The sequence below is a fragment of the Carassius gibelio genome, chromosome B18, assembly GCF_023724105.1.
Source record: "Carassius gibelio isolate Cgi1373 ecotype wild population from Czech Republic chromosome B18, carGib1.2-hapl.c, whole genome shotgun sequence".
NCBI classification, from domain to species: Eukaryota; Metazoa; Chordata; class Actinopteri; order Cypriniformes; family Cyprinidae; genus Carassius; species Carassius gibelio.
In genome coordinates, this window is record NC_068413.1 from 21,411,316 (window position 1) to 21,437,528 (window position 26,213).

The following is a 26,213-nucleotide window of genomic DNA, read 5'->3' on the forward strand; positions in this document are numbered from 1 at the left end:
TATGACTGTTCTGCTTGCTTTATGATATATTTATGGTAGGAATCTCTGAGGCATGTTTTGATAGCTGGGAAATTAATGCAAATCTGAAACTTAAAGGGTGCGTAGGTGTGTAAGAGAAGTCTCATCATATTTCAAAGAGAAATCTGAAATAGAAGTTATATTTCATATAGTAATGCTTAGCCAGACTTTTGAGCATCACCGTTAAAGTCTGGCCCGAGAATCAGCCAAGAATCACCAACTTTGGAAAAGACTGTCTGGAAGACAAGTTAAGTTATCAGTCGCTGTTCACAGTTTCATTACAGGAAAGGTCATCCTAAATAGTTGCAAATCTATCCAATCAGATCAGAGCTTACCAGATCAAAAAAGTACTCCAATTGTGTGCAATATGCATCAAGAGGATACAAAAGTCTGTGTGAAATGGATATTGCGACTGAATTTACTTGTTGCAAAGATTCAATGATCTTAAACTATTGTAACATATTTTAGAATTAAATTGAATATATAATGGAGAATTCAATTCAATTCATGTTTATTTGTATAGCGCTTTTTACAATACAAATCGTTACAAAGCAACTTTACAGACAATTATGTTTCTACAATATTTAGTAATAGCTAGTAGTTTGTGCACATTTGACAGGATTTTAGAAAAAATTAAAATAATAATACAAGACGTAGTCAGCTAGATGATGAACTATCAATATTATTAAGTTATTATATGATGCAGTCACACATTTAGCAATAATTGTTAGTTCTGTTTGTTGATTCAGGGTTAGCATCATCTGAGGTCCTCTGATGGTCAGCATCATCTCTTCTCAGGTGTTCTGGATCCAGACTGGAGCTTGTGTAAATCAATTTAAAAGAATATTTGATTCAGTTTGTTGTGAAGTTGAGTCGACTTTACAATATTTTATAGGTAGGCTATTTCTGAATGAAACAATATCAAATGAGACAAAACAGAGGGCATGGATTGGTTTTAGTGCACTTCCTTGCCATCTTTAGCTCATAGCAGACTGACGGTTGGAAGAGAGTGGTTAAGGATGTTTTGCAAAATCAGAGATGAAACACTACTTGATTTAAGATTACAGAAAAAAAAAAAAAAGTGATTTAACTTGCACAGAATAATTTTTTTCACCACAAGACTAGGAATGAGTTCTATCAAAATCACTTTCTTGTAACCTTGTACACAGAGAGCATTATTTGTAGGTTGACAGAAAATGTAAACACCATGCAGCTTTCAAAACATTGCTTTGTATTTTTAAGAATCCAACCAGGCTGGCATAGCAGCGTTGGCTCAACCAATAGCGTGAATTTGGGGAAGTCGACCAGTAGCAGATCATGGAAGTGTTTGGAAAACCTGCAATCTGGTGAAGCTAGTGGTGCAGAAATGACACACTTTGACACATACTCTGTGTTCTTCCCAATGCAATTCTCTGTGCATTTTCAGAAGGCCGTTTGTGTAATAAGTAACAATATTCAGTGTTATGCCATTTAACAGACTTCCACACATTTGTAATTTAACTGCAGCTAGTGCTTGTGTGGGTGCGTCCATAGCTGCTCTGGATTAAAACGTTCTGCAACAGTGTGGTGATGACCTCCTGTGTAGCGCCCAGGGGACCCTTCAGAACACATTTGGTGTCCGCTCTCCACTGCTGCTGTGGCCGTCCCCTCTTATCTGTCACATTGGCGCCCGTGTCTCTCCCCATCACTGTCTTTTCCTCCACCTCACTCTGTAATCACACCATTCTCCTCTATCTTACCTTATTCTCCCATTGTTTATCCTATTGCTTTTCAAGCAACTCCCACTGTTGAGATACATATTCTTGCTATTTTTAGGGGTGCTTGCATCTTTCTTTTATCTGCTTTTCAAAGTTGAGTCATCAGTGTTACATCAGTGTTAGTGTGTGTGTGTTTGTGTTCACTATACAGGATTATTTTTGCAATACTGATCCTATTCATTCATCACTGATACTTTTTTATTAATATATTGAATTAGTACTTTTTTCATATCGGCACGGTTGTGATTCAAAATTAGGTAATCACAATATCGCACTGCTACTTGTGTAATATTTCATTTATACAACAGATTGACGGTGTGGGTAAATACGTAAAAAACAACAATGGAGTGCCTTAAAAAAAAATAAAAAGCTTTCCTCCGCCGTGGATTCTAATCTAAAACTGACATTTTAACAGCTGATCCCAAGTCACTTTTACTAATTTGAAAATGTCACTTTACAACTAGTTATGAAGTAATGTTGAGTTGCTTTATTGAAAATATATCATATTATTGTATATAGCTCACTGTATTATGTAGAGTATTATGATAGAGAGATGGACTGAGCGAGTGTGATTATCTGAATCTGATACAGCATTCATTCATTAGCTCAATCTCATATTCAAAATAAAACATTGGAGGAAAGTGATATCTTTGTCATACTATCCTTTCATCTTTTTGGTGATTTCTGATGACAGTGCTGCTCAGTGCATTTATTGGATGTGTCTTATAAGATGTTGTTGAAAGTAGAACAAAAAAATAAAAAATTCTTAGTTTACAATTCTGTTTGAGTCTTTTTAAATATAAATGCCTTTACTGCTAACACAATCATAAAAAAAAAAAGAATTATCTTTGAATAATACTATTTTACAAACAACATCAACATCCATCATTGTTCTCACTCTCTTGTTCTCATCTTTTCCCTTATTAATTCCCATTTTCCGCATTTCATCATTTTCCTTTTCTTCTCTTTGATTCCACTTCCAGTCTCAGCATGCCAATTACTATTAAAAACTACCTCAAGAAGACCTAAGCGCCATCCACGAGTCCCTCTTCACAGAGTTGGCTGCTGTATATGTGTCCTTTGATACCCTGAATAGCCCAGAATGCTCAGCGCTTTCTCTCTCTTGTCCTTTCTCATTAAAACCCACCCCAGTCTACAGAGGCAGTGCACCCTGGGCATTGCCAGCTATTAATCCACCACAGCTGAAGTCCGGTGACATGTTTTCCTTTCCCAGCTTTCGCTGCCTAATTACTGAACAAATTGCCACATTTATCTCTCAGTTTTTTTTTTTTTGTTTGTTTTTTTTTTTGCTGCATAATTCCTCCATTTTTAACTGTAAGACAAAACCTGCTCGTCTACTGTGTCCAATGTTGTTGGTGGTGTTCAGTATTGTTCACATTTACGTACATATGCATTCATGGGGATCTGTTAGGTGATGAATGACAGGATATTTCGCGGTGCTAATTGCCATAAGTGTGGCACATGCGCCAATGCTGTGGCCCTGAATTATAATGGTGCACAAGGGAGTTCGAGTAGAAGGTTACATGGGTCATCTTATAGAGTTGACCTAACCCAGGGGTGCAGGAACAATCTGGAACCGCACATTAGAAAACTTATCAGCTTGTCTCATGGATATTAATTAGGTGTTGAAACAAGTGATAGGCTGATAGGTCAGGCCAATTAATTGGCATCAGCTTGCTGTGTCCACTGGCCCAAGAGTGTAAGCTGTAAAATCTGCGAGCAGTTACTTGTTTATTTATTTATTGTTATTTTATATTTATTATTATTATTAGTAGTAGTAGTAGTAGTAGTAGTAGTAGCAGTAGTAGTAGTAGTATTGTTATTATTATTATTATTAATAATAATAATAATAATAATAATAATAATAACACATCTACAACTAACCTCTCAAAAGACACTAACACACAAAGCTTCACAAATACAAATTTGTAGTTGGCTAAAATGTTGTGCCATTAAAAAAAATATATAATAATAATAATAATAATAATAATAATAATAATAATAATAATAATAATAATAATAATAATAAAATGTAAAACGCCCTTGACCTCACATAAACTCTGGTATTGTCCACAGAAAAGTTTATAAAAAAGACCTGAGACTGTCTTGTCATATTCATATTCATTTGATACGCAAAGTAATGATGTCATTTCTTGCCAACATACTTCTTGCCAACATACTGCCAGCATCCAAACCCGTAGCACCAGTAACTCGACAACAATAGCCATCAGAAGACTCAAGATCCGGTTTCACTGTATATCTCTTTCTCTGTTCTTTCAAACCGGTAAACATTCAGAAGTACACAAAGCATAGCTTATTTTCTCATGTTTGATCTTGTTTGAAAAGTTATCAATGCCTCCCTGACTTCTGAATAGACCCATTGTAAACGGCTTTACTTAACTTGATTGAGTGCTAACCACCAATGATAAAGAAGTAGTTTATGGAAGGAAATTATAATATTATCAGTCATAACACATCGATGCTGTCATGTAGTATTACAGTAAACTGAATATTTCAGAAGAGAACTCTTCAAACATCAGTAATCTTTTATTTAGTTTAATGATGCTGATATACGCAGCTAGTTAAATCTATCTATCATTTGTTTGTTCATTCACTCATACGTTTAGTTGTTCATTCATTTCTTTCATTCATTTGTTGTGAAGTCTATTATTTGAAATATGTAAAATGTGATAAAAATGAGTAGGTGTGTGCAAACCTTTGACTGTTTTGACATTTCTGATAATAATGTGTAACTGAGAAAAAGATTTCAAATATTACAAAGTCAATATATAATATATGGCAAAAAACTGTTTGCTTTTTATTCTTCCTCTTTATGCATTATACTCAAATACATTACTCATTCAACATATTATATTAATAAACTGAGATAAAAAAAGTGATTATTTGTAATGTAGATTAATAGGAAAGCAAGAACAACTCACAGTTTCCACTGGTAGACGGTGACAGCTGGATTTGCATCTGCATTGCACGTCAGCTTTACATCTTGACGATTCAGATACCAGTTTCCGTCGAATCCCTCGATTTTTACCTCTGGCTCATCTATATAAAAGGAAAAAAAGACAGCTTTTCCATGTCACATGACTTGACGCTGGTTGCTTGTCATGATACTGATTAACGGCCTGGGCTCATAGCTAAAAGGTCAAGAGTTTACATAAGCGATTGGGAGGAGAGCCAACAAGTGAAGGGTTACTGAGACTACAACCACCACTGTGCCCTTTAGCTACCCACTTAGCCCCAAGATAATGGATAAGAACCTCCGCTAAATGGCAAATTTCAATTCATTAAAGCACAATTTTTCGATTAATGACAATATTAAAATGCACTGCATACTTGATGGTACCGGTCAGTAATTTCTATGTCTCTTCAGATTTATTCTTAATTGCTTTCATGAGCATGTTTAAGGCCGAGCAAATTACATTTGGAAATGTTATACCAAAGGGTAACTTAATTAACAAAACACTCAAAGTAAATCAAGAATCAGGACGAGGGATTCTCTGTGAACTTATTGCTCTAAAAACGGCCTTTCACACTGCAAAAGCAATGTATTCAATAGTGAAGTGTGCATGGGTGAATAGGTGGATTTCCTCTGTCTGTATGCTGTATGGGGGCTGCAATCCTGCTCTAAACTGCCCTAAACAATAGCTGATAACAACAGTGCTGAGACAGGCCAGTGACACATCTCTTCATGCTCTGAACCTCCTCCGCAGGCCTTGCATAACAGTACAGCATTAATGCTAACATCTTAATACCGAGCACAAATACTGTTTAGACATTCTTTGACATTCGAGTGGGGTTTTATACAAATATGTCAGATGGATCGTTACATCAGCTCAATGATTAAAACGGTTTAATTAAATCTGAATTTTGAGAGAACTGGATAAAATGCACTTATGTAATTTTGTGATGGATAATATGTGATGGATATTATATACTGATCAAAAGTTTGGAACACTGAAAAGTTTTATCACAATATTTTTTGTATAGAAATATTTTTTCTTAGTCACCATACTGCATTTATAAAAATAAATACAATGAAATCATATAAACAAATATTTAAATGAATGAATGTACATTATTATTATTTTTTTCAAAAAGTTATTTATTCATATGATAGCAAAGCTGATTATTATTATTATTATTATTATTATTATTATTATTATTATTATTATTATTTTAGCAGCCTTCAGTGTGACACACCAGAAATGACTCTATTATACTGATTTGGTGCCCACTTATTAATAATGGTTCTTTTTAAAAACATTTTTGGTGGAAATCATGCTACATCTTTTCAGCATTCTTGATGAATAGAAATTCTAATCATATGATTCTAAAAAAAAAAAAAACAGAAAGTTCAATGAACAGCCTTTATTTCAAAACATAAATATTTTGTACCATTACGATTGTCCTTCCTGTCACTTTTGATCAATTTAATGCATCCTTATTGAATAAAAGCTATTATTTATTTGCTATAAATTCGCTAGCAAAAAAAATAAAAATAAATAAATGTTTCTTGAGAGGACAAAACAGTAAATTAGAATGATTTCTCAAGACACAGAATATTGGTATAACGAAGCTGAAAATTTAGCTTTTAAATATATCAAAACCGAAAACAGTTATTTTTAATTGTAATAATATTTCACAGTTTTGCTGTTTTTACTGTATTTTTTAATCAAATAAATGCAGTATTGATGAGCAGAAAATACTTTATTCAAAAACATTAAATAAAGAAATATCCCAAACTTTTGACCAGTTGTATATTTTATACATATTTATCAACAACATAATTTATTGTGTTCTTGCAAAAATTTGAAAGACATGAAGAAAACCATGGTTCTTACACTGAACGTTGAGTATGACGCTTTCTATAAAGCGTTCTGCGCGGTAGGTGACGATGCAGCTCAACTTCTGACGATGGGTCTCGCGGCTGGGCAATACGATATAGTTACTGCGCACGGTCACGGTGCCATTCGGATTGCGCGTTTCCTGAAACGTGGCTTCGCCCTTCAGAGTGGTGTCCCATTTGATGACGCTAGGAGGCTTGCCGTTAGCCGACATGCAAGTGGCCACGGGCATCTTGCGTCTCGGCGTCCTTGCCACGATGGTGGGTGAAGTCAAGGTCATCTTGGTCACTGGCCGTGCTGGAAGAAAGAAGCATACAATAAACAACACTGTAAGATACTAAAGTAATGTGTGAACAGAGGTGCCCTTGACAAGTTGCAAAGTAAAAAAAAAATAATGTTTTTTTTTCTCACTGATCCAGTGCCTCTAACACTAATCTCACCATTCTGAAGTCTTTTTTCCCCCGTTAGTATAAATCAAGCAGTTCACTCATTTATTTTTCCCCTACCCTGTGTTCAAAGCTAAAGCATCAGTCAAGCACTCAAACAGATGTAGAAACCACTCGTTTCTCGCGGTGCCCAAAGTCATCCAATCTCGATCCTTTATGGGCTGCCAATTAGCAATTAGCAGGCCCGCATCAAAGGGGAAGATGTGTGTTTATGTAAGTGCGTGTCAAAGAGTACTGATAGCAGGACTGAGGTTTGTGGCAAGGGTTGATATGACATGAAGAGGTTCTTTGAAAGCACTGAGCTGGTTATCTCCGTTCAGGTTGCTCACTCTTACTGCAGCCCCAGCGTTCTCAGAGGACGCATGTGAACGTGATATACAAAATGGGCTTGGGAGTTAACGAGCCACACTAGTAAAAAAAAAATTGTACTTGAGCCAAGCAGCTCCCGTTGCTGGCTTAATGGAAAACATATCAACACTTCATTTCTAATTAGATCTGCAATCAGTGGGAGCATAACCCACCTCTCTAACGAGATACTCCTCTCTTTCACTCCAACACACACACACACACACACAGATAGATGCACATACATCATGGTGTTTTTCCTAACCTGTGCAGCTTCCTAAGAGACAAAATCCAGCTCTGCTCCTGAATTAATTGTGTGTGGAAGAAAAGCTTTTATTGATGTCTGTTTAGGACATTTATTAAAGTTCACCCAACAACAGAGACTTAAGCACCCTCATTTTATACACACCATACTTATTTTTCATTTTAGGCAGAATGTCTGAGAATTTTTTTTTTTTTTTAATACAATGAAAGTGGGTCATGATTTAAACAAGCTCAAAAAGGCAACATAAAAGTAGCCCATCGTGAACCTTATTCCATGTCTTCTGAATTCATTTCATACAGATCGATTTTAACCTATTTTAACCTGTAGGCCAAACTTTTTCTTTCTTTTTTTGTGAGCCACTTATCTGTAAATGGATTATTATAGTTAAATACAACTGATGATGTAACAGTTCTAATTTGAATTTAGTTTACTTGAATTGTAATAAAATAAAAAAATGCTAATATTATAACTAAAATGTAAATGTAAATATGAAATAAAACTGAAAAAAAAATAAAAAAGTGTATATATACACAAAATGGATTTTACCTAAACAATTTATTTGGAGTATTTAAGCATTTAAATTATTTAACAACACATGTGTATTTTTACTTGGTTATTAGTTAAATAATATACAGAAATACAAATACATCATTTCATTTTTATTAACAATTGTTATGCATTTGTTTCTCTATTAGAAATATATATTAAATTTACAATTTTCTGATTTCATGAATTGTATGCTTTTGATCAACACACAAACCCCATTTTGGAAAACCCTGATCTACTGTCTAGCTTCAGAAGATCTGGAGTCATATTTTACTGAGTGAATGGTCTTTTTGGAGCTATACTGTATAAAACCCCGTCCACTTTTGTTTTGTCAAAAAGCAGCTTGGACATTCTGCTTAACCTCTGATTTTGTATGTCAAGGAAACAACAACATAGTACAAGGTTGGATTCCTTTAATAAAATGAAAGCTTATCTTCACCTGGGTATGTAGCTTTTGTCAAGAACATGTATGGAAACATTATACCTGCAGGTCGAGGCTGAGATGCCGCTCTTTCTGTTGGGGTTGAACACTGATCAATACATTTCAAGCGTAGTGAAGGTTTTAACCATGCACAGTACAGACCTGGAGCGGTCAAGGACAAAGATGATTTTTCTGAAGGGCTTACAGGGTTATGAATAAAATATTGCTGAAACAACATCCATTTACACCTTACTACCTGCTAACCGTGAAGATGCCTTTAATAAAAAATATCTCACCATGTCAGTGCTAAGAGTGTGGAGAATATTTGAGAAAATGACACCTACTTCTTTGCTGTCCATGCATGGTGTTATATGTGTTCAGAGCACCTGCTGCTACGTGCAAATCAGTCTTTTGGCACTGAATGCTAATTTTCATAAAAATCATTCACAAAACATTTATATTGAAAACTGTCACATTTCATGTGAATTCACTTCAAAATGTTTGTAAAACCATTCTTGCATGAAAAATATGATTTCTGTGTTAATCATAAACAAATTATTCACACAAACTGCATCAGTGTTTATGCACAATTTTGTAAACTGTTCAAATAGCATTCATCCAAAGAGGTTTTTTTAGTAACGCTTTTTGTAAAAAATTAAGTATTTTGTTTATTTATTTCACTTTGTTAATAAAATTCGTACATAAATTGTACCATTTAATGTGAATAACTACATGCATGTTTAATCTTACACACAATTTAGCGTGTTATATAAATATTTTTGAACAAATTACACAATTTGATCTGCTTGTTATTTGCGAATGAAGCCCATTGTAATATTAATGTGACAATCTCAGAATTATTTTATGAATAACAGAAATTCACTCTGCTCATGTTCCGTGAATGATTCCCATTGATGCTCTGTTTGTGAATGTTTTGCACTTTTCTAAGTAGAACAGCACTATGTAGTGTGGTGCTCTTACCAAAAACGGTGAGGTTGACCATATTCTCCCTGTTGCCTGCTGGGAAGGTGGTGTACTCGCAGATGTAGGCTGCCTCATCAGAGAGCCGTAGGTTGCTGACCACAATAGTGGTATCCTCTAGAGTAGAAGTGGACCTCTGGCGCAGGTGCTTGAAGCTCACACGGTCTTTGAAAGGGGGCAACACTGATACTCCCAAGTCTGGGTTTGCGGTGGCGACGTTTTGTTTTGTGCCGTTTATCACCTTTTGCCAGGTGACCTGAGAGATCTTCACTGGTGGCTTACCGTTGATGAATACACATCGCAGCTCGACCGTATCTCCCACAAATCCTGACTTACTGGGGTCCGTCTGCACCGACTGCCCGTTCCCTGCTGCAGAAAGACAAGAAGAGAGACATTACAAACAAGTCAACCAATCCGTGCTGAGAATGATTGTTAATGAACTAAACTTATCGATACTCAGGAAATTTAGCAAAATTCATCAATATTAAAATGATAGTTAAACAAAAAAATAATAATTCTGTCATTTATTACTCACTATCTTGTCGTTTTAAACTCATAACACCTTTTTTCATATTCAGAAAAATAAAATACACACACACACACACACACACACACACATATATATATATATATATATATATATATATATATATATATATATATATATATATATATATATATATATATAATTATTCTTATTAATTCTTATTTTCTTTTTTTATCTAAGAACTTTCTCTACGTAGACAGCAATCAAACTGACAGTTTAAGGCCCAGAAATGTAGCAAGGACATCATTAATATAGTCCATTTTTGTTTTCTGTTTAGATTATTTTAACTATATCTTTAGTACGTTTCTGGGCCTGGGAACGTTTCAGTCGCTTTGCGGTCAGAAAGCACTCAGATTTCATCAAAAATATCTTAATGTGTGTTCTTAATATGAACTAAGGTCTTATGGGTTTGGAACAAAATTAAGGTGAGCAATTAAAATGTAATTTTTTTGGGTGAGTCATCCTTTTATTAACAATTAAATTTTAAGGTGAGCTACCCATTTTATGTGTTACACATATAACTAACCTTAAACCTAACCTTAAGTAGTTAATTCATATTGGCTAGTACTGTGTAATTACATTTTAACAATATCACCTTTATTTAAAATGTTACCAAAAATATATTTAGATGATTATGTAAGAATATGTTATCTATCCATATGTGTTTTGGTATTTATTTTGAATATGAATCATGAAAACTGACAACCCTAACTGAAGTTACAGAAACTCATTGACTCGATGCTTTCACATTACAATCAAATGCGTCGATACAACTAGCATGCCAATTCAACAAGAGTACTTCAAATGGCAAACAGGACTAATTACAAGTATGGCAGTGGTGTTTACAGGCAGCATTAGGTCTTCAAGAGCTTCGGATGTAGACTTTCCCAGCATGTGTAATGATGGTAGAACCCCCCCCCCCCCCCCCCCGATCCTGACTGCCAACCCTCCCATACCACTCCATCCTAATTATTTCTCATTGGTAAACATCTCGGTGACAGCCTCAAGCACCTATTAATGGAAACAATGTGGGATCCAGTCTGAGTGTGCCCACAATGATGCCACTTGAATTAAGTTACAATAAACCAAGCAAGCAATTAGTAGTAAACGAATGGGTTTTCTATTTTTCCCCAGCAACGGCTTTCAGGAGTTTGAAGGTATCGGTCACACAGAAGATGATTCCACTGCTACCAGTGAAAACAATAGTGGTTTTCTCCCTCAAGATAACCCTGAAATACGGCATGCCCCACAGTCAAATGCATAATGTTTTGGCAGGCCCTTGGCCTTTTGTCTCCCTGGTGACCTTCTTTTACCCCCTCCAGCTGAGAATCACGTGTTAACACTCGAACCCCTCCTTTTTGCCCCTTTCTGTCTCGCTTTCTTGCACGTGCTATTACTAATACTTTTGTTTAACTGCCCCCTTTACCTCACCCCCTGCTTTTCAATCATATTTTCTTTGTCTTCACTTCCTTAACACCTGACCAGACAACCGGCTCTTCTTACATTTCTACCCGGCTTATGCTTCCACACAAGGGCTATACATCCATGAGCACTTTTAGTTCCTGTTTAGCTCTACAGAGGCCATTCAAAACAGAAACTTTCCTGACCCGTGAATAACTCTGAGGCAAACGTGTCCCTGGAGGGTCCATGAATTCTGTTGCCTTTAACAAACCTGTCGTAGGAGACCCCGAGTAGATATATTTCTCCTCGCCGTCAGGTGCTGTGCTGTCCTGTTGGCCTTGCTTCCTGCACAAACATATACTAAACCACATACCCTAACCTCCCTCATTCCCCCTCTCCCTCTCTTATTTATGACTGGCAAAAGAGGTAATTACCTCCTACAGAGAGACCTTAGCAAAGAGGAAGTAACTATGAACCACTGCGCTTAATCAAGCCACTCATAAAAGTTGGAAATATCGCAGGGGAAGACAAAACCGAGGGAAACTGTGGGCCAAATGAGTGCTATTTAGATCCCTCATATAAATACGTATAAAATTTGCTAAAATAATGACATCATCGTTCCTTTAAGTAGTTAACTTTCAAGCGCAACTTAAACTTTAGTTTGTCTTCTTACATTTCGCTAATTCTTCGTCTTAAAATGTCAACACTACTACCATGTGTCTCTATAGGAAACAACAGATTATTTAAAATAGATGTTTGTAGAAATATCAGTGATACGTTTTTTTCCAAAAATTATATTTTAGTTTCATGACTTTGAGATTCTGTCAGATTAAACAGATAAAAATCTGGAGGAACACTCCACTTTTTTTTCTTTTGAGAATAGGCTCATATTTCCAACTCCCCTAGAGTTAAACAGTTGAGTTTTACAGTTTTCAAATCCATTCAGCAAATCTCCAGTTCTGGAACTAGCACTTTTAGCCTATTTTAGCATAGATTTTTGAAGCTGATTAGGCCGTTAGTATCTCAAATGTTAGCAAAATTATCAAAGAGTTTCAGTATTTTTCCTATTTAAATTTACTCTTCTGTAATTACACTTTTTGCTAAGACTGAAGGAAAATGGAAAGTTGTGATTTTCTAGGCTGATATGGCTGATTTTTTTTTTTAAGTGAAGAGTTCCTTTAGTTAAAATTTAAAGGAATTCAAAAAAATTTCACCAATTAATTGATTTATATAAAATTTCAAATAATGTAAATCACACAATTGTATGCATTTTAAAAATCACCTTTATTTAAATGGTTCCTTTTGAAAATGAGACAATAATGGGCAATTTTGAAGAGTTTTAGATGAATTACTGATCAGGGATCAGCTTCCGACTGATAAGAGTATTTTTAAGCCATTTTAAGAAAAGCTGAAAAACTGGTTTGAGCAAAGGCCTGTCATCAGTCATAAAAGTTAAACAAGTATTGGCAAGTTTATTGGCAAGTGTTTTAAATGCTTAGTTCAAGACTTTTAAGCATTTGAAATTCAATCTGGGAAAAGTTAAACTTGAGAAGACACCAATAGTCTAAGACTAAAATGGATTGCATGACCAGAGGGGTTGAAACTAGCTATGCATTTACAGAGAAAGAGAGAGAAGCAAACAAAATATGCGCTGTCCATACAATGAATACATAAATGTCTATTGTGTGTGTGTGTGTGTGTGTGTGTGTGTGTGTGTGTGTGTGTGTGTGTGTGTGTGTGTGTTTGTGTTTGCATGAAAAAAAAAATCGTTCAAGGTCACCACTACACTAGTATAAAAGCAAGGCACTCTAGATTTCAGAGAACGAATGGTATCAACCTTGAATAGAAATTAACTCTTACTGCTAGAAAGTTTCCTCTTTATCATGCAGTGTTACACTAGTAGTTTCAGGAATGTGAAAGTTACATCTTTTACCCATGAATTCAGCTCCGTTAAGCACCTGCAAATTGATTAAACTACATGTTTACGGTTTCTTGCTCATGCAAAAGTTGCCATCGCAATGGTGTTATTAATGCTCACTTACTTGTCCAAGTCATAAGAGCCCCACAAAAGTATGATAATCAATTGTGATGCTATCCTTAGCAAACATCACTTATAAAGGAGGGAACCAGCTGGTGATGTGTCAGTTTTTAACCGATGCACACCAAACCCTTCATTTCTCATTTACCCAGGCGTACAGATGAGTTATTTTTGACCAGAGTGTATAGATCCATCAGCAGGAACTGAGAAACAACAGCTTGATTGACTAATCGAGTTTGACAGAAAGACGGCTGGCAACCTTTGCACAGCTACCTTGGGGAACACCTGTGTCCTTGTATTCCTCTGTTTGACCCTGTTTCAGCTTGCATTTGCTACCATGACAGGGTCGAAACACAGGAAATGCCTTGTGAAGTAGCAATACGATTTACAGCTTGACAACATCAGTTAGAAAAACCATCCGAGTTCACTTCAGCTGTATGATGAAGATGTTGTTAGTGGGGGAATAGTGGAATAAGCAGGGAGACTATATTCTGCTAACTCCCTCCTCTGAGTCATCCACTTAGACCACCACAAATAAAGATCAGTCTTCGCTTTTGAGGGAGTTGTGAGAGAGGGGTAATTATACGGCTCCAGAACCTAAATCCTCATACTAAGGAACCCAAAGCCTCTGGGCCCCCTGACCCCATTTCCACCTCCTCTTCCTCCACCTCGAGGCTGAAGGGGTCTTCCAAAGAAAGTAAGAGATAGAGAGTAATTATAGCCTGCACAGCGGAGCTGAACAATGGAGGGCAATCAGAAAGAAAATTTGAGAATTTAAACTCTTCTGTACACACTTCAAGAAGTTAAGTTGCTACGAATCGGAAGCAACAGCAAACAGACCATGAGAGAAAATTGTCGCTGGCACAATAGTGCCCTTGAAAACACACACACAAAAAAGTTGAATAAGACAATCACTGGCAGACAACAATGAAAGTGAAGTAACACACCGCTGAACAAATCCGTAGGTCTTAAAGTATCATCCAGTGGATCTGCCAAACACACCCAGACAACATGGACTCTTTTTCCAAGCCCTTCAGCTGGACTACATGCAGAATCTCATAATGTGGAAGTCAGAAGATGCTAAAGCCTTTCACAATCCCTATTGTTCAAGGTGTGTTTAAAAATCTCATTTAGTCACGTTTCATCCACCCATCATGTCTCAGAGAACTATCATAATACAAGTCCAACAAATGAGTGATTAGTCTCTCAGCTTTCAGAAGGTTGACGTCAAGGGTGAATGTGGTTTTCCTACTGGAGGGTCTAATCTGAGGCCGACTATGTTTTATAAGCCTAACCACTGACCAGAGACCTTCGAAAAAAAACTAAATACAGCCTAATTTGCCTTGAGGAAATCCATTTTAACTATACATTAGATGCAATATTCTCCAAACCTACAGGTGTCAGTGGCAAGCAATTAACAGCTCGTACTCTTGGAATGATAAGGTTCGATCTGCATTCCGAGTAGTTTTGAGATACTGAGCTTCAAAGTTTGTGTGTTCCATTCGACTGTGTAGTTAGAACCTTATTGTTTTTTTTTTAAATAAAAAAGTCCCAAAATGAAAACAACATTAAAAAATCTATCACATAATGTAAATACGTTGACAGAATAAGAATATGTGAATAACTAAATTTTTACAAAAATGTCAGTTAGAACCTTTTAATTCCAAGGGGACGCGCTGAACCAGCAAGAAGAAGCAGAATTATCTTGCTGAGCTTTACATTAACTTCCCCTGGTAAAAATGTGTAGGTGGGGGGTTATGTATATTGTCTTGGAAAAAGGGGGATTCAGAAACCCTGTTTTATTGTATAAAGGTAACTGCTGTTGTTTCCAGGCCTATTTTTCACATAGAATCTGCCCTATTCACTCACACACGTGGACCATGTGGCCGGGGTGGGGGTTTGACTACGACACATGTAGCATTAGCGCAGAGGCACACTCCAAACAGAGCTACCATTCTCCGGGACAGCAGCCTGACCGGATCCACATCTCTCTCTGGGCACAAGGCACAACACTGGACCTGCTTCAGGCCTCCCAGAAAAGAAAGAAAAAAAATGATGGCATTTGGCCCATCTCATTAAGAAAACCGCAGAAAGGCTTGTTTAGAGAGTCTACTAAATACGCCCCATTGTGTGTGGGTAATCTAATAGCAATCCAGGTCCTTCAGTTAGGAAAAAAAGAAGAGCTCAGCTTCGGTGAGGACACTAATATGTTTATGTGCTAGAGAGTGATGATACGGTGCATGCCAGCACATCCCGCTCATGCTGTGGGCGCATTACAACACTGTATCAAGTTAGCAGCTAAAAACAGAGAAGAGACTGCGACAGCGGAGTTAAAGAGTAACTCTAAAATCAATGAGGAGAATGTAATGAATCCTACATCCGGCCATGCACGTACGACTCATTCTAGTGTGTCTGTTTTTGAGCGTGTGCACGTTTCTGCAGACACACTGGGATGTTGAGAACTGCCTCTACCTCTAATCGTGGCTATTTGATTCCTGTTTTACCAGCTTCCCTCATCTACTGTGTCAGCCTTAGCTAATATTTACCTATAACAGAAACCTGCTGCAGCATATGGTCAGCACTCTGGCTTTCACTTGAGCTTTGCTCTCGCCCCTATCTGCATTAATGCTTAAACTTTGCACACGTTTCCCCTGAATATCCCTTTTCCTGATAGACCATCCACCATCTGCTTTATTGAGACGGTGTGTTTACCTGAACCATCCTGCTATACAGGAAGTTATAAAGGTTGTGCATTTTCTGTTTGCCAGACAGCTTGGTACATATCATCAACACACCCTAAGGGTACCATTCCCAAAAGCTCCAGGCTGATTAAAAGGGATAGTTTAAAGAGGAATCGTGCTATTTTTGACTAAATTATAATGATATGAACTAAAATAATAATAATAATAATAATAATAATAATAATAAAACTACTTAAACTGACAAAACACACAATGGCTCAATATAATTACTAAAACTTTAAAAACAATTAAAATGAAAACAGCACATAAATTAATTAACAAATAAACCAACCTGATTATCAATGATAGTAAAATAACACTGCTCAGAAAAGAAAGGCATGCACAATATTAAAATGCAGTCAGTATAGAATATACAAAACAAATAAGTCACTGTTTTACGACTTGAAATTTTTATTAGTATTATAATGTATTAAGACATTTAAATCAGTTGTTTAAAAGTCATGTGTGACTTTAGACAGCACATTTGATAAAAAATAAAAATAAAAATAAAAATATTGCATCATTAACTTACAGTTAGCTGTATATATCAACATATATAACTATTAAATTAGAATAGTTTTGCAGCCCAATTTGAGCTAAAAGAGGAAAACATTTTTGTCAAATTTTAGTAGTGATGTACCATATGTATTTTTATTTTTTTTTTAGGTAGGTTTAGAAAACAGCTTTTGGCCTTTCCTCGTTCAAGCAGATAAAAGCTGCTCTTGCATAACTTGAAAATAACTGGCCGAGGGCATTATCAAGATGGCCGCCAAGTCAAATGGCTTACTTGAAAGGACATTGCCCTCATCTAAAGAAGGCACTGATTATACAACCATATGTTACTTTCTTCCATATAAGACTATGGAGCCAACCCCACATGGCACAAGTCCAGTGCGATGTAGGAAGGCGCCTACAGGCCCACGCTGCTACCCCTCTGAGAGTGATTTGAAGGCGTTGTGAGAATGTCAAGGGGATTCATCAGCATACCTGTGTTCTGCTCTCTTTCTTCTCCATCACTCTTTTTTACACACTGATTCATCTTTCACAGCTCGGCCTGCCAGCTCTTCCACTACATTTTTATATCCACAATCCAACAGCAGGATAGATGATGTAATACACATGAATACAGGCTTTGAATCTCTTATTTGGCATATTGCACTCTTTATAAAGGTCAATGGATGCAGCACAAACTTTAAATGTTTGTTGCATCATGCAAACAAAATCCAAATATTATTTTTTTTTTGCTTTTTTTATACTAGGATCTTGCTGGATAAGATTGCTGATTTTTTTTTTTTAATTTATAGACGTATGTAATACATATTTTTTTTTTTTTTTTTTTTTTTGCCTAGCAATTGTTACTTTTTTTTTTTTTTTTTTTTTTAAAGGCTGGATTAATTTGATCAAAATTACAGGTAAAAAAAATATTATTACAATTATAATAACAGTTTTCTATTTTAATATATATTCAACTGTAATTTATCACAGTGATGTCAAATTATTACTTCAGTCATAAGACCCTTCAGAAATAATTATATCATGCCAATTTGATGCTCAACAAACTTTTATTTTTTCTTCTACAATACTGAAATCAGTTTTTGCTGCTTAATAATCTGTTTCCTTTCATGATTATTTCATGAACAGAAAGATTTTAAAGCATTTTAAAAATAAATCTTTTATAAATGTATTTATTTACTTCACATCAATTTAATACTCTGTATATGCTGAAAATAATAGGCATCAGAAACTTTTCATAATTGATTGTTATTATTTGTTAACAATCGTGTGACAGTGAATACTGGAGTAATGAAATGATGAAAATTCAGTTTTGATATTTCAAGAATAAATAACATTTTAAAATGAAAATATTAAAACATTAAACTAGAAAACAATTACTATATTTGCAATAATATTATACACAATATTACTGTTTTACCTTATGTTTGATCAAATAGATGCAGTTTCGGTTTTGGTGAACATAAAAAAAAAACTTGTTGTCTCTTTATGGAATCTCAGTGATTCCAAACTTTTGACCTTTACTGTAAATAAAACATATAAAATGTATTTTTGTACAAGTTCAAATCAGGTCGACAGTAACTACAATGTGTTAACAGACCAAAACAAGACTTGGAGACAAGGTCATGCTCACTAATGTTTCTTCTCAGTCATAGTTTCGGTCGGGCTGAGAAGAAAAAATACAAATAAACACAATATTTGTCTGTACTTGCCCTAACAGCTGATGACATCATCCCGATACGAGATTCAGGCCACTTGTCAGAGTCAGAGGAAGCGGGGAGCTGTTAGGGTCAACAAAACTTACGTAGTTAATGATTGCAAAGGCCAACAAAATGACTACTCAGAAACGGCCCTGCTTGTTTGCAAAAGAGAGACAGAAACTAGGCATCAGAGACACAGAGATAAGGGAAAAAGGCTCAGCTGGCACCATTACATAAATGTGTGCATAAATGCATAAGAGGGTTTTACACAGAACGGTATTCAGCTAAATTATTGATGTCCCCATTCAGTAAAAAAGCTTTTTATGTGGTACACAGTAAAGGGCGACAGCTTCCTTTACTACGTGGATTGATGCTGTGTTTGGAGTATGTATATGTCTTTCAGCATGTGTGCGCTCGATTGTGTTTAATGCACTGTTGTGTGTGCAAGGATAGGTTTGTGTACAAAGGGACAATTGCGAGCCCGCTTCTAACAACCTAAACATCTCTAAATGACTCTAACACACTGAGATGTTTTAACAAATCACCGTCTCCTGTGGATATCAACACAAAAGTGACCAGCGTATCACAGCGGGTGATTTACAAGCAACGCAAGCAAACAACCCGACCACTGCAAGTCTGCGAGTCAAGGCCAATGCGAAGTAGTTTAGAAATAACGAACAAAACATAATTCATCTTTTATCGCACAGATTGCCAGATAAATACACCCAATTGCGTTCAGTGATTAGAGTTGGCAATTTTTCAATAATGCAGTGATATCCTCCGGCGTAAAATCAATAACAGCTGTTAGATGTCTTCATGTGAAAAATATCTAATCAATAAATAATGTGGCCACGGCCATTTCTGGTTGGCCATATGTATTGGATTACACCTGAGACGGCCTTTGTCTTCGGGTTACTGTTGGTGGGAGGTGTAAAGGGGATTGGAGTCAAATTGAAGTGATTCTGAGGACAGATAGAGAGAAAGAAATACAAAGGGGAAAAGAGCAGATTATAAAAGAAAATCATATGTAGGGTACTGAACAGATTGTTACATTATAATCAACCTCAAAGGGATAGTTCACATAAAAATTTGATTTATCTTTTTTCTCTCTCATGCCATCTAAGATGAGATGAGTTTCTATGTCTGAGAAATGTAGCATTATATCATTTGCTTACCAGTGAAACCTGGTGCAGTGAATGGGTGCCGTCAGAATGAAAGTCCAAACAGCTGATAAAAACATCATAATAATCCAAAAGTAATCCACACAATTGTTTTGAACTGCTTTTGCTTGTAAAGTCCTAAATCAGACAAGACAATTCTTTAACAGGACATAGAAGATTTTAGCCGGAAGCAAGTTTAAATCATCTCACTGATGGATTTGTTTATTAAAAACAAGCTTTTTACTTCACAAGACGTTAACTGATGGACTGGAGTGTGATGTTTTTGTCAGCTGTTTGGACCCTCCTTCTGATGGCATCCATTCACAGCAGACGATCCATTGATGAGAAAATATGTTCAGATGAAGAAACAAATTCACCTACATTTTGGATGTACATTTTCAGCTAAATTTAATTGTTGGATGAATATTTCCTTCGGGAGAACAAATCTGAACTGTGTCCAAGGTGGTTAATTAAATATAACCATACAAAGAGGCACTGCTCTTAAACATATTTACTCTAGTATACAAAACTAATAATTGCTGTATTTCACCAAATGCACTCAACATGAGTCATATCACAGAGTGAGGTGTCATGCAACAGTGTGCAATACAACACAAGCCCGAAGACTCGATAAAATGATTGTCTGGTGCAACTCCATGTCTGCATTTTGAGTGACAGCTGGGATGTGTTTTGTGTCTGCTGCTGAACCGATGGCCGAGTGCACCTTGGACTACACTGTATACTCAGCACATCTTGACAAAGTATTTCAAGTTCAGTCAAAATGGGGCTGGGGGATATTCTAAAGACGGCCATGCATGACAAATCCTCTCCCTGTCCATCATCATCAATGGGCAAAATTTCAGGCTGGAAAAGTTCAAATCCAAAGTGTTCACAAGGAAAATCGGATTGGAGGTAAGTATAATGATTAAATGGATTACACGGATGAACGATTTAAATGCTATGCATGAACGAGCATGACGCAAGATTTCAGGTTGAGTATGTTTGCAAAAATCACCTGAAAATATTTTTGTCACTATTTATCTGTTTATTCATTTTTTTAATAATGTAACATATATTTTTACATGCTATTACTGTAGCATTAATTATATTGATGTGTCATGACAATATTATGGTTTTTATACCCCTAATATATTATTTGAAGCATCTTCTAAATACCATAGTACATCAATATCATCATAACAGACCTATAACATAGACCAAAATATTTGGCCATTTTAAGGAATACTGGTCAATGACTATATCATCTTGAGAGAAAACATACATTTGTAGACACTTTGTACATAGGTTTTATATTGACTCAATACTGGCGTTGGCTTTAGACACTTTTCATTAAGGCTTTCCTGATGTCTTAACCTGTGATTAGCTTTCCAAACTCCCAAGGCTCCGGTGACTAACAGTAGCACAACCCCCTGATGGGAGGACTAATTTAAAAACAAAAAGAGAACAGATAATCAATATTTGATGTTGAGGTGCTGCTGAAATCCTCAAGCTCCCTCCTGCGTATCTCTGATGAAAGTGTTTTATGAAGATTTCTTAGAAGGAAGTCATGTTGAGAGATTCATCCATTTTTAACGATTTGCAGAAAAATATGAAATGTCCATCTGACATCAAAGAGCATGGTTTATTATCAGGGTTTAAACAGGCCAGTGTTGTGGAAACAGGACAGCTGGGCCAGTGGGCAGCTTTGGTGTCTCCCCCTCATTCGACAGAGCAGATTGATCCATTAACATGTCCGGTTGGGAATTCACACTCCCACTGGAGAGGGTAGTGAGAGAGTCTGGACCACTCACAATTAACACATATATTTAGTATGCGACCGGCCAGTGTCATCATCTGTCATCTGGTGCTAGATGAGATTATAGAGATGTGTAACTGAAAGAACATTGGGAATATTTATACAAAGCTACAACTATGAGGAAAAATAAATAAATAAATAAATAAATGGATAAATCATCATAGTTTCATATCACATTTACAATATTCTACAATATTTTAAATAAGGTTTGGGGCACTTGACTCATTACATAAGGGTTTAGCACTTTTTCTCAGTCAAGACAGTGTAGTTAGCACTATCAGAGATGTTAGCAGTCATTATCGCTTTTGCAAGCACTAACATTTCACATGAACTTCTGGGATGATGATCTTCAATTCAAAAGAGAACTCAACAACTTTTACCTCATTAAAAAAAAGTATTACCCCCAAATAAATAAATGCATATTTTGTTATAAAATGGTTTTTAAAATAATCTTTACTTCATAAGATGAAGATTTTGGTCATAGTAGAAGCTTCATTAAAAAAAAAAAAAAAAAATACAGGAATGGCCGATTGCATGGCGTAACCATGTTGAGGTCACATAATCAAGCGATAATTCTTCTTTCTATCCCTCCTATTATCAGACATCTTTGCATATGAAATAAACAAACAATGACTGAATGTAAACATAAAATTTCTCACCATGTCATGGGTAACCAATTTTTTTTTTTTTTTACTTTTGCGGGATGCTGCCTCCACACCACTAGGAGTCAGTAAGCCCAAAATGGCTTCCATATCAGCCAGTCTAACATTAGACTAGTCATGTCTCAAGAATGGTTCATGTTCCTGAGAACTATGACACTGCTAAGTAAGGTTTACCTGACTATAATGAGTTTAGAAACAAACTTTGCAGACCTCACAGAACCTGGAACCCACTTTCATGTGGTAGAAATGTACAGAACAGTTTGAGAATTGGCACTGGCCTGGAACCCGCACCAGAATCATGTCAGTGAAAAAGTGCTATCAGAGCGCTAAACTAAAAGAAAAAAGAAGAGGAGACAAGTAAAGAGGGTGATGCATATATTGTTCAGCGTTTCTAAGAAGAACTCCAAGAGTACGGGGCTGTACTATTTCCATGACCAAGACCACAATGGATCTTTCCAAGGGCTCTTTGGGAGCGTTCCATTCTCCACATACAGCCCACGGAATGCTCACCACATCTCTTGTGCTCCTTTAGTCTCCAGTGCATGTGCTACCCAGCTGGGTAGAGGGACGTCGAGTCCCCCTCCTCCAACTCTTCACCACACACCACATTTCAGAGATTTTCCCATATCCTCACATGCACACGCACATACGTACAAACTTCAATGCATAGCGGGTCCAGAGCACACTACATCTAGGTCCATTATCCAGTTTTCGCCTTCCCTACAGTTCTAGAAACTTTCAATGTGACTTTTGTTGTAATCACGGAAGCTTTCCAAAAATCTGTCCGATCATCTCAGCGAGTCTGGATGTTGTTATTCCAGGTCGCACATCAAAGAGCAGTGGAAACCCAATCCAAATGACACATCATTTATCATAATGCATGTCCTTCCGTCAATATCCTCCCTCACCAACAAAACCCGGCAGTCTGCGGTGCGATGGGTGGAACTTGATATTAGGATGACATTTTTCTTCATTTATAAACTCACCAAATCACTTTGCGGTCATCAAGCGAACGACTGCACAGCAGCGCAGAGCTATAGTAACATTCTGATAGCATCTAAGCAGAAACAAGAACATTTCTTTCGAACAACGCAGAACGAGAGATTTCTCAGAAGCGAAGTGCGGAACCGGGGTGCTGATTGCACATTTGAAGAGTTAAACATTGAGGCACTTTTGGCTTTCAATTAAATGAAAAGTAGCTGGCTACGAGATGAAGACAAGAACCACAAAACCACAGGTTGAGAAGAGGGAGAACGTCTGAAAATGTCGAGGGGTGGAATGAGTTACAGTATTCCCCCACAAGACCTCAGAAGTCCAACGATGTATATTGACATGAAGGCCATGAGGTAAAGGGACCCACCAGAGGATCCTTCTACAAAGAACGTTAGCATATGTGTGTTAGCATATAGTGTTCTGAAAGTCAGTGTGGTTGGGGGAAGGAAAATAGCATGGCTAGTTAATTGTGGCTGAGGTAATCGCCCGGGTGTCTGAAAGCAGCAGGGTGGGTGGACTCACAAAAGAGGGTCTCGGCTGGAAAACGAGAAATGAACTTGTGGGATTTTGCAGTGGGTCTGAAAATCTAAGGTTTTTGAGAAGTAGATTCTTTTCAATTCCATAAAACAACTAGATTATGCATTAAGATGAAGCAAACAGCATGTCCATTTGAGGTCTGGTTAAGGATAAAGGGGTATTAGAAACAAAGATGATATGATTCTCTGTTGGTAAAAGGTGTTATATGAGCAAAAAAAAAAAAAAAAAAAGATTTAACCAAGGCTGCAGGTAATTGTGGAGTTCAGAACAGTTAATGTAAATGCAGTAACAACTATTTTAACAATTTTCTTCAGTAATAGCCATTTAAGCTACAATACATCTACCTGCTAATTCAAAGATGTATTTAAACTCTAAATCGTGTCAGGCTAAACAATGAATTCAAACATCCCCACCTGTCTACCAAGCCATTCTTACAAGGGGAGACAATCAGCTGTGAAAAGTGTCTGCTTTTCACCTGATACCCTTTTATAAAGAAAGAATGGGGTAAATATATAAATAAGTCTAGCTGACATATCACAATAGTGTATTACTATTGATCAGAGACCCTGAAGCGAGCGAGAAAAGGAACTCAAAGGGAGATTCAACAACTCAATTAGCTTGGATTGAAATTAATGTCACTCACTGAACCTTGCAAGTGGAGGAGCACCGCTAGAAAGAACTCAAAACCGAGCACAGTCTCGGGAAATCTGCAGCTTACAGCTACAACACAAACTTGCTAGTAGCAAAGGATTCAACTCATCATCATTTCCTCTCATAGAACAAACCGTATTCCGGTGAAAATGACTCACATGCCCCGGATGCTTCCGCTGGAGCAACAATTTCTATAGCTTTTTTTTTTTTTAAATACCAAAATTTTTTGCATATAATAGCGACTCATTTCAACCACTGCCAACACATGGCACCCACCTGGAGAATGCAGAAGTATGTTTCTGCCAATGCAAATGACCACACATTTGCAATTCAGTGTGGAGAAAATTAAAAAATAACTTTTTTTTCCTTTTCTTTATTCTAATGTTTTACAGTTTTTGTTGTCATGATGTATATATATATATATATATATATATATATATATATATATATATATATATATATATATATATATATATATATATATATATATCCTGTGCTAAGTAATATGATATCAGTAGCCCACACAAAAATGTCAATCTTTCATCATTTAGTCACTCCACTCTCATACTATATATCTTTTGAGATAGAGGGGAAAAAAATGTTGAGCATACAACAATATTGCAAAATTGGGTCTATTTGACACTGATACATTTTTGAAACTATCTTCTGTTATGTTCCAGAGAAGAAAGAAAAAGTGTACAGGTTTGAAATAACATAAGCACATTCCTCAGTATATCATTACTTATAGCTTCACATTAACAAAGCATGAATATTCTGATATTTTTGGCCCCTTTTTTTAGCATCTGAAGCTATAAGTGTTTTGCTTTTTAAATAGCAAAATAAAATTAAAATTAGTTTAAAAATAAAATTGTGTAATTTACTCACCCTCGTGTTGTTTGAAACCTGTATGAGTATTATTATTGAATATTTAATTAATTAATTAATTAATTAATTTTTCTGTTGAACAAATTAGATATTTTGATAACCAAACAGTATGAGGAAAATATTAAGTCAATGGCTGCCAGCAGCTGTTTGGATGGACATAATTAAAATTTTATGGCGAACGATCCATTAAAGACCTTATAGTTGGTTAGCTGATCAGAGAATCAAACGAACATTTAATTTTTAAGACATACAGTGTATTCTCTCTCTCTCTCTCTCTCTCTCTCTCTCTCTCACAAGGGCAGGGCAATAACCCCCCCATTCTCCTTTTTAAGGATTTTGTCAAAGCACCAGCCCTACGCTGGCCTCTCCCTACCCCTCCCTCGATCTCTCCACCACTGTCATGCTTTGAAAGGATAGACGGGATCTCAGACAGAGCTGATTAAAAGCTTTAAGGTCAGAAAAGTAGGACAGCTATTGAGTGAACACCTGTCTGGCCATACACACACTGCCAACTCAATGCGACGCTAGGTGTGATCTTCATCACAGCACGATCAGAGACTCCAATAAAGTGGTCCTGCCGCCCCCTAACACTGCACACACACTCATGGGTGAATGCCCTACCTGTCTTGGCCAAAACACCTTCATTAAATGCCAAACAAAACCGTCTTTTAAAGGTGCTGGAAACGATTTGTTAACCCTCATCCACTCTCAGCAACCCCGATGGCAGCAAACCAAAAAGCACAAAATTATTTTCAGACGGAATAGGAGTTTCTTATTGTAACTCTTGTTTGATGTTAGAATTAATTAATACTTTTAAAATACAGAGCTTTTCTCTGAAAGACGAGTATGCTCAGTTTGAAAAAGCAATTGACATTGTAGAAAAACATTTACTTCCTGGCTCAAGATT

General features: G+C 36.4%; 1 protein-coding gene across 4 annotated transcripts in view; it reads right to left on the bottom strand.

The window, feature by feature from the left end:
• nectin1b (nectin cell adhesion molecule 1b) overlaps nucleotides 1–26,213 on the bottom strand; it is a 214,762-nt gene that overhangs the window by 144,725 nt on the left and 43,824 nt on the right. For all 4 annotated transcript variants that reach the window (XM_052582553.1, XM_052582557.1, XM_052582556.1 and 1 more), the window contains exons 2-4: nucleotides 9,663–10,031; nucleotides 6,656–6,955; nucleotides 4,739–4,856 (exon numbers count right to left, since the gene is read on the bottom strand). In XM_052582553.1, coding sequence (XP_052438513.1) covers nucleotides 4,739–4,856; nucleotides 6,656–6,955; nucleotides 9,663–10,031 — 787 coding nt within the window. The remainder of the gene's footprint in view (nucleotides 1–4,738; nucleotides 4,857–6,655; nucleotides 6,956–9,662; nucleotides 10,032–26,213) is intronic.